At 38.1% G+C, this 14,613-nt stretch overlaps 2 protein-coding genes across 2 annotated transcripts in view; one reads left to right on the plus strand and one right to left on the minus strand.

The window, feature by feature from the left end:
- Positions 1–14,613, minus strand: part of LOC137277762 (F-box/WD repeat-containing protein 5-like) — a 424,418-nt gene that overhangs the window by 18,256 nt on the left and 391,549 nt on the right. The gene's annotated exons all lie outside the window — the stretch shown is intronic.
- Positions 148–10,593, plus strand: LOC137277766 (ribosome biogenesis protein NSA2 homolog). Its single transcript, XM_067809688.1, has 10 exons — positions 148–306; positions 4,247–4,314; positions 4,452–4,517; positions 4,875–4,928; positions 6,188–6,338; positions 6,607–6,691; positions 7,345–7,439; positions 8,741–8,881; positions 9,513–9,564; positions 10,251–10,593. Exons 1-10 carry the CDS (start codon positions 304–306, stop codon positions 10,316–10,318), a joined length of 783 nt encoding a protein of 260 aa, XP_067665789.1. The 5' UTR covers positions 148–303; the 3' UTR covers positions 10,319–10,593.

Consider the following 14,613-nt stretch of genomic DNA (forward strand, 5'->3'; position numbering starts at 1 on the left):
GAAGGATGATTCTCAAACATAAATTGTGAGAAAGTTGACTGGAACGTCTCCATTAAATTTCCTTTTTAGAGATTTGTCAGACAATGAAAACACTTATATCCGACTCCTGTGAATGAAGAAATCGAATTCTTCTTTAAATCCCTAGTTCGGATTTTGATCAAGCTCTGCGCAAGCGTACTACTAAACTTCCTTTTCACAGTGTCAGCGTGTTGTTTTGATGTGGATTTCACAACTGTGTTGTGAATTACCGACCCCACACTTTCAACACCCGTTGGATTCACCAACAACTGGCACGCTGTCAAAATGGTAACTCTTAGAATTTATATTTATGAAAATAGTTCCAGTTCGAGACAAACATTCCGCCTAAAACACGATGATACGTTTAAGCATACGGTTATTGAATACCCAGTCCAAATAGAGAGAATGTCTGTAGTTTACCGATCGTAGCATATATCTAGTGCCAAATGGCAGAGTTTATGCCGTTTCAGTTCTAAATTACGGTTCGTTAAACAAACGTACGTGTCTAAGTTACCCGGTCCGGGGTAGAAGGGGCCTTCAGCAACCCTTGCTTACCATAAAAGGCGGCCATGCTTTTAAGAGAAGATTAAAGGACCACTAAATTTTTTGGTGCTCTTTTTATCACTGCACATGAAAGACCTTTGGTTAGTCATAAACGAAACACCATTTTTTAAAAAAAACAACTTGTGGTTAATTAATACCAAGCGCTTAAAAGTTGCTAAAAAGCCGTCTGCTTCTCTCTCGTCCGCAAATGAAACCGCAGACAGGTTACGTAACTCTTTCGCCAGAGCCCTACAGTGATGTCATAGAAAGAACGATTTCCAATTAAATGTATAGAAAATGTGTAGGAAGCTCGTCATTTTGCTGATTTCTCGACGTCGCCAAAGATCTGCCAAATTGTTGTGTTGCTGTCAGTTGTTCCTTGGGGTCAGGTGATGGTGTCACTATGCACAGATTTCCACCAGACTATGTAGTTTGTGCTTAAATTGGTTGTTAGTGTGTGCGAAGTGAGCTTTGTGGAGCTATGGTATATACTAAATCGGATGGTTCGCCCCCTACCACGCTTCCAGGATAGAAAATGGAGTTCAAGTTTCATTGAGTTTATAAAATCAAGACTGCTTACTACACATTGCTGACCAAAAGGATTTTGCATGGATATAACGTTTTCTTCCTCGGAAACGAGGTTGTGGTCAAAGTGACAATATTATCATAAGTAATATTACATTGACCCCTTATATTGACCTATCCAAAGAGTGAAATTGTTATGTTATAAGCAATTTCATCTAAAATCCTATTGTCCATCAATAAAATACATACTTTACTACCAGTAGAAAGTAATTTTGCTTTTGTAAGTCGATGAAAACAAACTTAAATAGCATTCATCCCAAGACAGGGCGCCGCCATATTTGAAAATCGTGAAGTCACGGGCTCAAGTCCGTTAGAATTATTGAGATTATGATTTGTTCTCATCAAGTTAGAAAATCACAACTACTTTTTACAGGTAGTTAAATATGCATTTGAATCATGGCCAAAAGGATTTTGCATGACACAACTGTTAACATAAGGACTTCTTCCAAGGAAGCAAGGTGGGGGTCGAAGTGACATTTATATTGCAAGCAATGTTATGATTGACCTCCACCTCACTTCCAAGAGTGAAATTGTTATGTTATAAGCAATGTCATGCAAAATCCTATTGTCCATCAATAAAATACATATTTTACTACCAGTAGAAAGTAATTGTCCTTTTGTAAGTTGGTGAAAACAAACTTGAATAGCATTCATCCCAAGACAGGGCGCCACCATTTTTGAAAATCGTGAAGTCAAATCCATTTGAATTAATGAGATTATGTATGGTTTGTTCTGATCAAGTTAGAAAATCAAAACTACATAAATATCTATTTGAATCATTACTGAAAGGTGTTTGCATGACACAACCTGTAACAAAACCTAAACGAGGTCGGGGTTGAAGTGAAAATACTGCGCGATAAATTTCTTCACTTGCTAAATTTACTTGGTTTGTAACGTTCACTCGCCAGTGTGTAGACACTTGTCAGTATACGTCTTTATACTTGGTCTCATAATCCTAATTACTTTATAATCATACTTGTATGCATTTTGAAACTTAATAAAAACAAGCGATCTGCGAATGTATTACATAACAGGAATGTAATATGTTGACATTTCATAGTTTGCCTGTATGAATCATAATTCACACGCACGCCCTAGTGTATGTCGGCTGCATCATTACACTTAACAACAAAACAATGATTCTGTTGAAAGCTACGACAACTTATAAAAAACAAAAATGCAAATATTAAAATTAAAGTTATAGGAGCAATGTCAGGCTATTACCTTCTTCGAGGAATGTATCCATCAATATTCACAAAAACAAGTAATATATAATTCATTTGCAGATTTCCCAAGTGATGTGTCTTCTAATTGTTTAATATACGAAAACGTGATGTATCGTTTCAGGTTTTTCACATTGCTGTATAGTTTCATCGTTTACCCAAGATAGCACACCTGGCAACTAATTGCATAATGTGCATCATTCCTTTGTCGGGTAATCTAAGTGGCGTTACCACTAATTATACCTGTTATAAATTCATTAACTGAGCATCCAGTAAATGATGACAAATAACGTGTAGGTTTAAACCACCTAACACGGATTACAACCTAGCAACACCAAGTGATTTTGACAGAATCGTCTATGAAAACAAGGGTTGTAACTTGAAAACTAGGCAACGTAGGAGACCAAACTAAATGATGGTAGATTGTGAGAACATATAGCTTTCATTTTTCTCAAAAGTTTTCGCGATTTCAGGTTTGTACAAACCTGTAAACGAAATAGTTAAACCCCTTAAATGTAGATGAATACTGCACAGACCCTCATTTCTATACCCACTATTACGTCATGGAGACGTGCCGCTCTGATTGGTTGAAATTTCGTTTGCGGCTGAGAATTGTGCACTGTTGACAAAAAAGTCGATTTAAGGTAATTAAAGATCAAAATGAGCAGTTTTAATGATGGGGTTTCATTTATAACGATGTCGGCAAGTGATTTTGCATTTGTACCCTATTAGAGTATATGTGACCGTTAACAGGATCGGATGGTCAGGCTCGCTGACTTGGTTGACATGTGTCATACGTTCCCTATTGCTCTGGTGTTGCTCATGCTGTTGATTATTGGACTGTTTTGCCCAGATTTGACTGCTGCCATACAGCTGAGTGCAGCGTAAAACTAAACTCACTCACTCACTCTAAGTTGTCCAATCTTTTACAATTTGATCTCCTTCTGAATCTGTTGTAACTATGGTTTAATCATGATCATTTTAGGGACGCTTCGCTATATTCATGTTTCCCTTTTGTGTTTAAGGTTTGTAAGTAGGTGCCAATTGATCTCTGTCTTTTTTTGCACACGAGCCCCGGCTGCAGGACAGAGCGTCCAACGCTTGTCCAAGATGTATCATGACATTCTTAATAATTAAAGTGTTTTCTGTGAGAAAATAGTGTTTGTTCCACACGGACACCACAGAATCATGTACCATTCTATGATCATTAGAGTAAGACACCACTTGTAAATAACTGAATTAGACAGCAGACACCCTTTACAGTTCATGGAGTTAGTTATGGATTACCATAGGTAGTGGAATGGTATGGATGACCTGTATTGTTTGTTTTAATGGTAAAGTTACAAAATACTGCATACCTTGTGTCACATCACCCTAACCCTAACGCAAACCCTAAATCTTTCCCTAACCCTAAATCAAACCCAAATGTAAACTTGCTTGCTTGCAAATATGGCAGAAGGTATCCAGTATTTTGTGATTTGCAGTTTTAACGAATCAGTTTGATATGAGGAAAGTTTCATAGGTTGTTACCACAAAAATTCACATGCTTGTCCATAAAGGTAAATATGCGATGACTTGATGAACAAGCACTAATTATTAGTAAAGTAGTTTAAAAGCATTTGGATGATAAAGAATGCATGACACATTTTATTGATCAATCCCCAAACGGCATTCCAAAGCACTGCAGTTTCTTAGAATTGAGTCAAGAATATCCATACGTTCAGAATCAGAGTAAAACTGAGGTTCGATGATTATGAACTTGATTAAACGTTCAGCATGTGTCCCAGCTAACTTTGTAAATTATTTGTTAGATTATGAATTTAACACTAAGATAAACATCGTATAACTTTATCAATTTTAAAACTTCATGTTTACAGCCACAAAACGAGCACATAGAACTCCATCAAAAGCGGCATGGACGCAGACTCAACTATGAAGAGAAGAAGTAAGTTGACATGACATCATAGCAATGGGTAGATATAAGACTTGGGTTTTCAGATACAAATATACATATATGTCCTCTATCATGTCAGTTGGGAGCAGATTGAAGTTAACATTCTGTTATGATTTTGAACCTTTCAGGAGGAAAAAGGAAGGTCGTCTGCCCCATGAGTTGGCAGAGAAGGCAAAGAAACTAAGGGGAATAAAGTAAGTAGAGTTTTGACGACACACAAATGGACTGAATATAAAGAAGAAATGTTTAGATTGCTCTTCAGCAACCATGCTTGCCTTAAGTGTGGCAAGGTCGACAGATTATCTTTTTCCAACTTTGGCTTATGCTGTGGATCACTGGATTGTCTGACCTTGACCCAACTATTTATAGACTACTTCCATATAGTTGGAATATTACTGAGTGTTGTATTTAATTAATCAATATGTGAACTGTTTTATTTTTTGGAGACTTGAACTCCTTTGTCTTATTGTGTATTATACAAATAGGGTATGACTTGATTTAAAGTAGTCATTTGTTTAGGCTGACTTTAACTATTACTGTTTCCCTTTCAGAGCAAAATTATATAACAAGAAGAGGCATTCAGAAAAAATACAGATGAAGAAGACGTAAGTCCTGTTTGAACTCACGGACCATGTTGGCAACATTGCTAATGTTGTGTTACTGTTATAATACTGTAAATCATAAAATTAATGTGTCCCATGTTTAATGCGAGTGCAAGGGTCTAGTCTTAAATGTGTGACAAAATTAATATGAGCTCAGGAATCTGTGTTGATGATAAAATGTGACACCCTGAATCTTTGATGATGTTCATTTTCTTTTCATACTTGTGATTTACCAAATAACCTGATTTGAGCTTGATAAGCAATGAATGATCCTGAAGATGGCAACAAATTTACGTTTTGTGTCTTTTATTAAGTTCTCAAAAGTAGACATGGTCAGATTGAAATGTATCATTATGAGAATGTGAGAAGACTAGAGATGCATTTTTTTTTTTCATTAATTAAATGCTTGGATCAATTTCATGATTTACAATATCAACTTATTACGCCAAATGTAAAACTTCTGACATTTAAGGGTAAAATTGCAAGACTGAATACAGTGAGTAATAGGTAGATCCCATATGATGCTCTATAACACAGACCTGTGGAGGTACGGGGTAGAATAGGCCTTCAGCAACCCATGCTTGCCATAAAAGGCGTCTATACTTCTCGTAAGAGGTGACTTATGGGATCAGGTGGTCAGACACACTGACTTGTTTGACACGTCATTGGTTCCCAATTGCGCAGATTGATGCTCATGTTGTTGATCACTGGATTGTGTGGTCCAGACTCAACTATTTACAGACCATCGGCAATTAGCTGGAATATTGCTGAGTGCGGCCTAAGGCTCAACTCACTCACTCACTGACTCTGTAACACAGCACCCAAGATATCATATTCAGAATAGCTTTTGAAGAACCCCCAAATCATCAGAAAAATTCATTCCTTTTTTCATTCCAAACAAGGTATTATAGCGACAAAATCCTTCCTTCTCTCAGGAGAAATCTCTACTAAATGCAGAATCGATTGTACTATTCTGACAGTATCTGGACTACATTTTTCCTCCCACACTCTTGACACCTGTTACAAAATATCAGCAAACGCTAGTCGGATGTTCCCTCTGTCACTGTCCATAGATGAATACCAACTGAGATGCCTCTTTTAAAGAGTAGCATGAAAACAAGACCTGACAATGATTCCGTATTTCTGTATTGAATTAACAATACTTCATTGAACAAACATTGTTTTGTGATATCACAGAAATCATTTCGAGAGCTGTATTCAACCATTACCTCTCACTCAGCTCACAACTTGCGTTGTTGTAGCATCAAGATGCACGAGGAAAGGAAGACAAAGCAGAAGAAGAGTGATGAGGTTCCTCAGGGAGCAGTGCCAGCCTATCTGCTAGACAGAGAGGGTCAGTCCAGGGCCAAGGTCCTGTCTAACATGATTAAACAGAAGAGGAAAGAAAAAGCTGTAAGTAGTTTAATAGACCTCTTGTTATGCTGTATCTGAGGTCTTGTTTCAACTGTAAGTCTTTTTCTTATGAATCTTTCTGATGTTTGTATTGGCCATTTTATCTGATAGTTTGCTTAATATCTGATTGTTTTTGTGATCATTTTCAGTTTTGGTACAATTGAGAAATCATTCTTGCATTGGAATATTGATTTCAGTGAAAACTAAGAAAGAGGTATAGTTATTATTATTTGTCATGATGGGATATTTAGTCTTCATTTTTCCCCAGGGCAAGTGGGATGTTCCTCTGCCTAAAGTTAAAGGAATGAGTGAATCAGAGGTTTTCAAAGTGGTCAAGACTGGAAAAACTAAAAGTAAGTATGAAATAGATAACATGTTCATATTATTGTCATTGTTGAAGCTATGTAAATTTGTAGAGAGCACAGATTGGACATTTGTTTGCCAGATTGGAAAAAAAAATGAATGCACAGGTTCTTAAGCCAGTCAGCTTTCTAGAACTGTGAAACCATGTGCTGATGTTGCTAAAGTGATACATACCACTGAAGCCTGTTTCAGTACTATTGTTTATCTCTTTTACCACTGACCCGTGAAGGTCCCAGGGTAGAATAGGCCTTCAGCAACCCATGCTTGCCATGAAAGGCGACTATGCTTGTTGTAAGAGGAGACTAACGGGATCAGGTGGTCAGACTTACTGACTTGTTTGACACATGTCATCGGTTCCCAATTGCGCAGATTGATGCTCATGTTGTTGATCACTGGATTGTGTGGCCCAGACGTGATTATTTAGAGACCACCGCCATATAGCTGGAATATTGCTGATTGTGGCTTAAAACTAAAGTCACTCACTCACTTTTACCACTGACCTCAGACTCCTGTCCTGATCCCGAAGATTGTTGTAGTGGAGAAAACCAAAGGGCCAGAAAAGGAGATAGCAACCTTTACTGAACAGGGTTATAACATATGTGCAACATAACACCTATGTAATCGTCATGTTTGCCGCTTTCAGGGAAAGCATGGAAGAGAATGGTTACCAAGGTTACGTTTGTTGGAGAAGGTTTCACAAGAAAACCACCCAAGTTTGAAAGGTTCATTCGACCTATGGTAGGTATATTTGTATTTGTTTGATGTGTATCTCCTAGCAAGTGGCAAATAACATGATGGACTAATGTGTATATCTGAATCATTATGATTTAAATTTGTGAATTATTGGCATTTTATAGAAACTAAACATGCTTCATCATGAGCAATAGACTTTCTTGCCAGACATCAACTTTACATGCTTTAATCTACTGAAACACGGGACGCATGAAGATCCAGAAGATAGAGCTGATTTTAAGTAACCATGCTTGTCGTAAGAGTTGACTGATGGGATTGGGTGGGTAGGCTCGCTGACTTGCTTGACAGATACCATTGTGTCCGATTTGCATAGATTGGTGCTCATGCTGTTGATCACTGGATTGTCTGGTCCAGACTCGATTATTTACAGACTGCTCCCATATAGCTGTAATATTGCTGACTGCAGTGTAAAACTAAACTCACTCTCTCACTCTCTCACTCACTCACTCAAATGCAGTGAATGTCTACCATGTATAGTTATGATAATCACAGTTTTGTCTACATCACACTGCTGCACCACCCCTACCCCCCACCCCTGCATATGGCCATTCAATATGATCTGTGACAGTCTAAGTAAACTTAGTTTTAGTACTTTTCATTACACTCCACTACTGAGTCTTACAAAACCTCGTAGGAGGTCACATCAGGTAACCTTTGAGCGACCTATGACCGTCTAATCAAACGCGAGAAGGCCGGATGGATTTCACCAATCCAATCGGACAATGTCTAATGTTTAAGTTTTGGTGGGACTTACGAAAAATCGCTAGTCAGTGACACTGATCCCTCAATAAACGAATATCTGCATAAGACACAGGTATTTGACCTGCAGTTTATATACTTAGAGCGTTCTGATTACATGTTTACCATTAGCTAAAATCTCTGCAAGCTGACATCCTTGAAATGTGTTTTTCAGTGACTGTTTACTCGTTGACAGTATTGTGGCGAGCTCCATGTGCATTACCTGGTTGCAATTGTATGCTTTCGGAATCATTTGGGTACAAACCTTTCCAAGGTAAAAGTTCAAAACGTATGTGTGAATGTCCACTTTCGCGATTTGGTAAGCTGTGTTCTGATTGGTTAAACTCAAAGGTTACCTGGTGGGAACTCCTACTAGGTTTTGTTCGACTCAGTAGTGGAGTGAACAAAAAGTATTGAGATGTGTATAAGAGGCTTCTTTGTTTGATTGTCTGATGGTTATAGGGAACATTTACGCATGCAACTAAGTCAGTGATTGTATATTTTCATCATAGTGCTTGGAGTTCCTTCATGTTATTGTTTTTTTTCAGGGTCTCCGATTCCGAAAGGCACATGTCACACATCCTGAGCTGAAAGCCACATTCTGTCTTCCCATTATTGGTGTCAAGAAGAACCCAAGTTCTACAATGTACACATCACTTGGAGTTATTACAAAGGGAACAGTTATTGAGGTATTTCATTGAAGTTTAATTTCCTATATAATGTCCTAACGTTGAATAAAGTATCTAAATACGGTCAAATCCTGATGAGTCATATGCTGGCATCTCAACTGTTATGCATAACTCAAAGTACCTGTCGGTCTCGACAATTTTTTTCTACCCTCATAGACATGCATATTTCTAGTACATTGATAAGTCAAATTTATTACTTGGTCCCCAGCAATTCGACTCATCTGCATTTGACTGTACTGAATTTCCCGCTGAAGATTATGGTTAGATGAGAGACCATTTTCCCATATTACCCCTTGGTCATTGACAGATTGGTCAGTAGGCAGTGTGCAGGTTGCATTGCCTGTTGCTGGGGCTATCTGTATCCTGATTGGTGGAGGCCATCTTGTGACCTACAGGGTGCCTGATGACAGGTTTTATGTGTTTAGCAATGATTAGTAGATCTCCCAGACAGAAATGCTGACAATCAAAAAGATATCCTTGTACAGCACCAGTACACTGAATTCACCATCAGATATGTGCATATAGAGTAACACTGGAAGTAGCATGATCGTGATCATATTGTTCAGATTCCTCACAATATTTCACATGGTTGTGTATATGTGTATAAACAACTGATGTGATGTCTCTGCAGGTTAACATCAGTGAGCTGGGTCTAGTGACACAAGGAGGAAAAGTTATCTGGGGTAGGTACAGCAGAGATATGGTGTGCATAAACATTCATGATAGCACAAATGTTGTATATGTTATGTCTAGTTGATGCTCTACATGCAAGGGGACACAAGTGCCCAGTGGCCTGAATAGAACCACTGAATCTTTTGGGCAGAACTGAAACCTGTAATGATAGGTTTAAATGCTGATTGCCCCATTTATGTTTCTAGGTTTGGAGGGATGTAAATAACTTTGAAATTGCTTGTGTACTCCAGTACAGTGGCACATGTAAAATCACTTGTAGTGGTAATTTTTCCACTATACAGGCTGATTTCCTTGTTGAATCTGTAAACAAAGAACATAATTAACGTTGGAAAGTCGTCTGGATATCGGTACAGGGTGATGTACAAATTTGCTTGCCTGACAGAAGAAAACACTGGACTGGAACATCCGGCAATGAGTTATTTCAACCCCTGGGTTTGTCACTACCATACCCATGCTCTCAGAGTTTTTGTAAATATCTGAGAGCTGGAGCCCTTTGGGATTTCATAATGCTGATCTGCCCTGATCAAACTGGAATACTGTTTTTAAGTAGCAGAAAGTGTAACTCTTTCATGTGTGAACATTACAAGATGGGCTGCATTATTTGTTGCTAATAACAGCAAACTGTCACCATAGTAACCAGTAAAATGGATATCAAGTGATATGTGTCTACTTCCAGGTAAATATGCACAAGTTACCAACAACCCTGAGAATGATGGCTGTATAAATGCAGTGTTGTTAGTGTGAGAGGAGATTTACCAGTGTTTTGAAAACTGAACATGAAGGAGTACCTTTGAATCAAAGCAAATGAGATCAGTGCCAGTGTTCTGACGTGGTGACAGAAGGAAATTCAGGGAGACATTTAAGGACCTAAATACTTGTACGTGAAAAATATTGCCAGCCATACTGAAAGACCAGTGTTGGAGAAGGACTTGCTTCACAAGTTGGCAGCTCTACATCTGTATTATCACAGCTTGTGTTTCACAACTTGAAATAAAATAAGTCTGTGATTTATGTCTGAATATTGATTTGGATTTTTTTGTTGTTGAGATTGCATTTTGTTGAAAAATGTTGAACGTTTTTTGAGTTATGCTCTGGAAACAAAAAGATTACGGACGGACAGATGGACAGACAAATGAGGCGTTGAGTATATCCGCCAGCATGACATACTGGGGGGTTAAAAAAAATACGGAGGTTACACATGGTTGTTGCTGTAAAGGCTGGGTAAGGCCTCAGACTATCTAAATATAAAACTTTGAAACCTATGGGCTTACACTGAGAAATGGCTTGCCAGAGTACATATTGTCTGCACTGACTGCATTTTTGTGCACATTGTCCACGTCCTATCCCAAAATTTACTGCACGCCACTGGAATAAGGGATGTCATTGGTTCAGCGAATATCAGCATTTGGATCGAACTTTGGCTAATTTCATGTTTACTGTCGAATTCATGTCATGCCGTGTACATAATTCTGACCTTTCCCCCATTGTTGGAACACCTGTGGGACATACGTGAGCCAAAACATCCCCCAAAAGTCAAAAACGGACGCATGAAGAGCATAAACTAAATATGCTTGCTAAAAACTAGACAGGCACTGTAAATAATCGAGTCTGGACCTGAACATCGATCTGCGCAACTGGGAACCGATGACATGTGTCAACCAAGTCAGTGAGCCTGACCACCCGATCCTGTTGGACGTCTCTTACGACAAGCATAGTCGCCTCTTATGGCAAGCATGGTTGCTGAAGGCCTGTTTTACTCCAGACTTTCACGGGTCTATAAATAGGAAGATGAATGAGCATTTGTTTCCAGCATTCCTTTTTGTAGTCTGTTGAAATATGAAGATCCATTTATAAGCTCCATAAGGACATACCTTTTGAATAGATGCCGGAATATCAAATCAGTATCATCAAACATTTGATGGCAGAGTTTCTGTCTCTGCAAACAGGTCTTTCTCTGTTACCCTCTTTCTGTTCATATATAAAATGTGTCATGATTATGGTTTCAAACTGCTTGGTCTTCAAATCTATGACAGACAGTAAGGTGTCAGCGTGGGTCGTTTCCCAGTTGCAATATTCCTTGTGTCTTGATAAAGTTGTCACTGGAATGAGACAACCATCTTTGGAGCCATTGACTCCTTGAAATATGAAAACACATCTACAGTATACTGTACATACCCACAGCACTTGCTATTTGTATTATATTATTCTAATCTGACAAAATCCCACTTGACGTCATTCAATCAACAATCAAACACAATATATTACTGACTTGATATATAACTAAGGGTTATATGAGGTATTATTTTCTGCAAGTTTTATTCAGATTATTATCGTATGCATAGTTCCGACGATACGAAGCCACGCCTACATTGGTTACTGTTGCTGTGTCCCCCAAGCTTTGCGATGTTGAGCTGTCAAAATGGCTGAATGTCAGCCGGGAGACGGCTGTCTCAGTTCCATACCGGACAATATCTCCTTACATTTCCACCCAGAACATGAGAGAATTTCAAGAAGAGCTCAAGCGAGGGGGTTTAATTTTTTTCTTGAAGGGTATGTGTACGATATTTAAGTTTTCTCTCATGATGCCGTTTTCGTGTACGCGAAATATTGGAGATTGCTGTCGAAGGGCGAAGAGGCTCACAAACTACAGCTGGAGATAAATGTACGATCGCAACAATTTGTAGACTCCTACTGTTCTTGCAAGGCCGGGTCAGTGCATTAAACATTCTTTATTGTAAACCATAGTAACAACATCGTAATGTTCACTCCCAGAAATTATTTTTATATTAAAGCCCATGAGTCATGACATCACGCACATTTCCCCGGGCAGCCTCCAACTCCACTTCGCAGTGAGATGACATTTACTGTTAAATGAAAAAAGTAATCACAGAATGCAAAATAACACAAGTGCACAATGCACAGATTGGTTTTGACTCATGGGTAACCTGGGACATCTGTCCCGTAAAAAACAAATGCACCGAGAGAGAAAAAACCGAAACAAACCCGAACATCAGGCACCATTTGGTCCAAAGACCAAATGATACCTAAACTTGGGACGTGTGAAAGTACAAGAAGTTCAAATCTTTAAAACCTTGTTAACAGCAGCATTTTATCTTCAGTTATACACTACATATATATAACCATAAGTTTGCATGCAAATATAGTTGTGGTTACATTTGACTTGAATTATCAGCTATGTATACAGTACACGCAATTTCATGTTTACAAGCAGTCATTGCTATGCCCAACTCTAGTAAATGTATCAGTCTGGGCTACTTTAACTGGGTATATCTTTTTAACATTTTTTACTTACAAATTTAGTAAGTCCCATTCAGTCAGTTACTTTTATTACATATTAGAGTTGCATCTAAGTTCACATATGAAAGTCATATTGGCATGTGCTTCGTTTGTGTATTCCTTTCCCCACAGTTTTGGAGGTCGCTGCTCCCACATTGTGGGCTTGGTCAAATCCCTGCAAGGATTAAAACTGCATAATTTTACCCATGTGCCACAGCTGCAAAGCTGTATGAGTCTACCTCAGTAGTGGCACAAACCTCGGGGCAGAACCATCACTATGGTCCACATGAATCATGTCACAATAGCGAGTCCCACCCAGAAGAGGAAGAGGAAGCCAGTGGCTTGCCAAATTGACACTACAAAGATGTATGCCATACTCCAACATCAGAATCAAAGATTTATCCTGTTAAATATATATTTTTAAATAATAAAGAGTCTTTTGATTTGATTTATTTATATGTGATGACTTACGTATGTATTATCGTACATACTTCTGGCAAACCACACACCAAAGTCTATGAGGAGAAATTAAAGGTATTTCACTATTTCATTCAAACGTGGGATTGGAAATTGTATAAATGTACCAGCTGTGACAGAGGCAGACCTGAAAGTTCTGAACGACCAGGAAGATGCTCCACTGAGCTACATGGTACACCACACTTCCCCCAAGGTTCAGACTCCAGATGGAGATGTGCAGTTGTTATCATTCTTGGTATCACCAAAACACCTATGAAGATCTGGGCTGCTTGTTGAAACAACGGACTAAAGAGATCTGGCACCCATAATCACTGACTTGGTTCATGCATGTCATTGTATAAAAGATGAGTGGGTCAGACACAAAGCTGTCAAACACTATACTGTCAGACCCAGAAGTATGTGGAACACATCATACATGCAATATTGCTGACAGCAGCAAAAAACAAGCAAACGACAAAACTAATACACATTATTTATTGTGATATTGTACATTATCACGGTTATTCTGTCAGTGAGACATATTATCATTTCAATGGTACAAACAACACATATAACATCATTGTTTGTACTAGAAAGTCAATTATAAAAAAGTGTAAATCAAAAAGATGGAAAATGATGAATCTATGAACATGATTATAAATAAATAAATAAATAAACAAACAAACAAACAAACAAACAAACAAACAAACAAACAAACATTTCCTATTCCAGTGGCAATTGCCTCTATATTTAGAGTAAAATATAACAGAATTTCTGTCAAGGGAAAAGCTGGTAAGACAAATTGGGCGTTGTAGACTAACAATTTAATTTTAGCTTGGACAAATAATCCCTTGGTTTGAGTTTTGAGTGGAATTTTAGTATACATAGTGACAGTTTTAGCGGGTGAATGAAAATTGTATCTTTGTCAACCCTACTGAGAAAATTCACCAAGGGCATCCTGTTTCGGATGACATAATATGTAGCAATATAATTGTGAGGTCATGAAAACATGGATGACGTACAATCTTTTGTGTTTTCTCAACAAGGAAACACTGACGTAATATAATTGTTCTCAAATGATAAATAAGCACTGAGAATCCCGTTTACAAAGGTTCGTGTGTCAAATATCAGATTATTTGTAGTACATACGATGATTTAACCTGAATGTGTAATATTAAATTTAATAAGATTGTATAAGTCCTTTTGCGATCTGTAGCACGGCATTCTTATATACATGTATATCTAAAGGGGTAATATACAACAGTCTCTAAATAGGCTCCCTGATA

The sequence above is a fragment of the Haliotis asinina genome, chromosome 3 (genome assembly GCF_037392515.1).
Source record: "Haliotis asinina isolate JCU_RB_2024 chromosome 3, JCU_Hal_asi_v2, whole genome shotgun sequence".
In the NCBI taxonomy this organism is placed as follows: Eukaryota; Metazoa; Mollusca; class Gastropoda; order Lepetellida; family Haliotidae; genus Haliotis; species Haliotis asinina.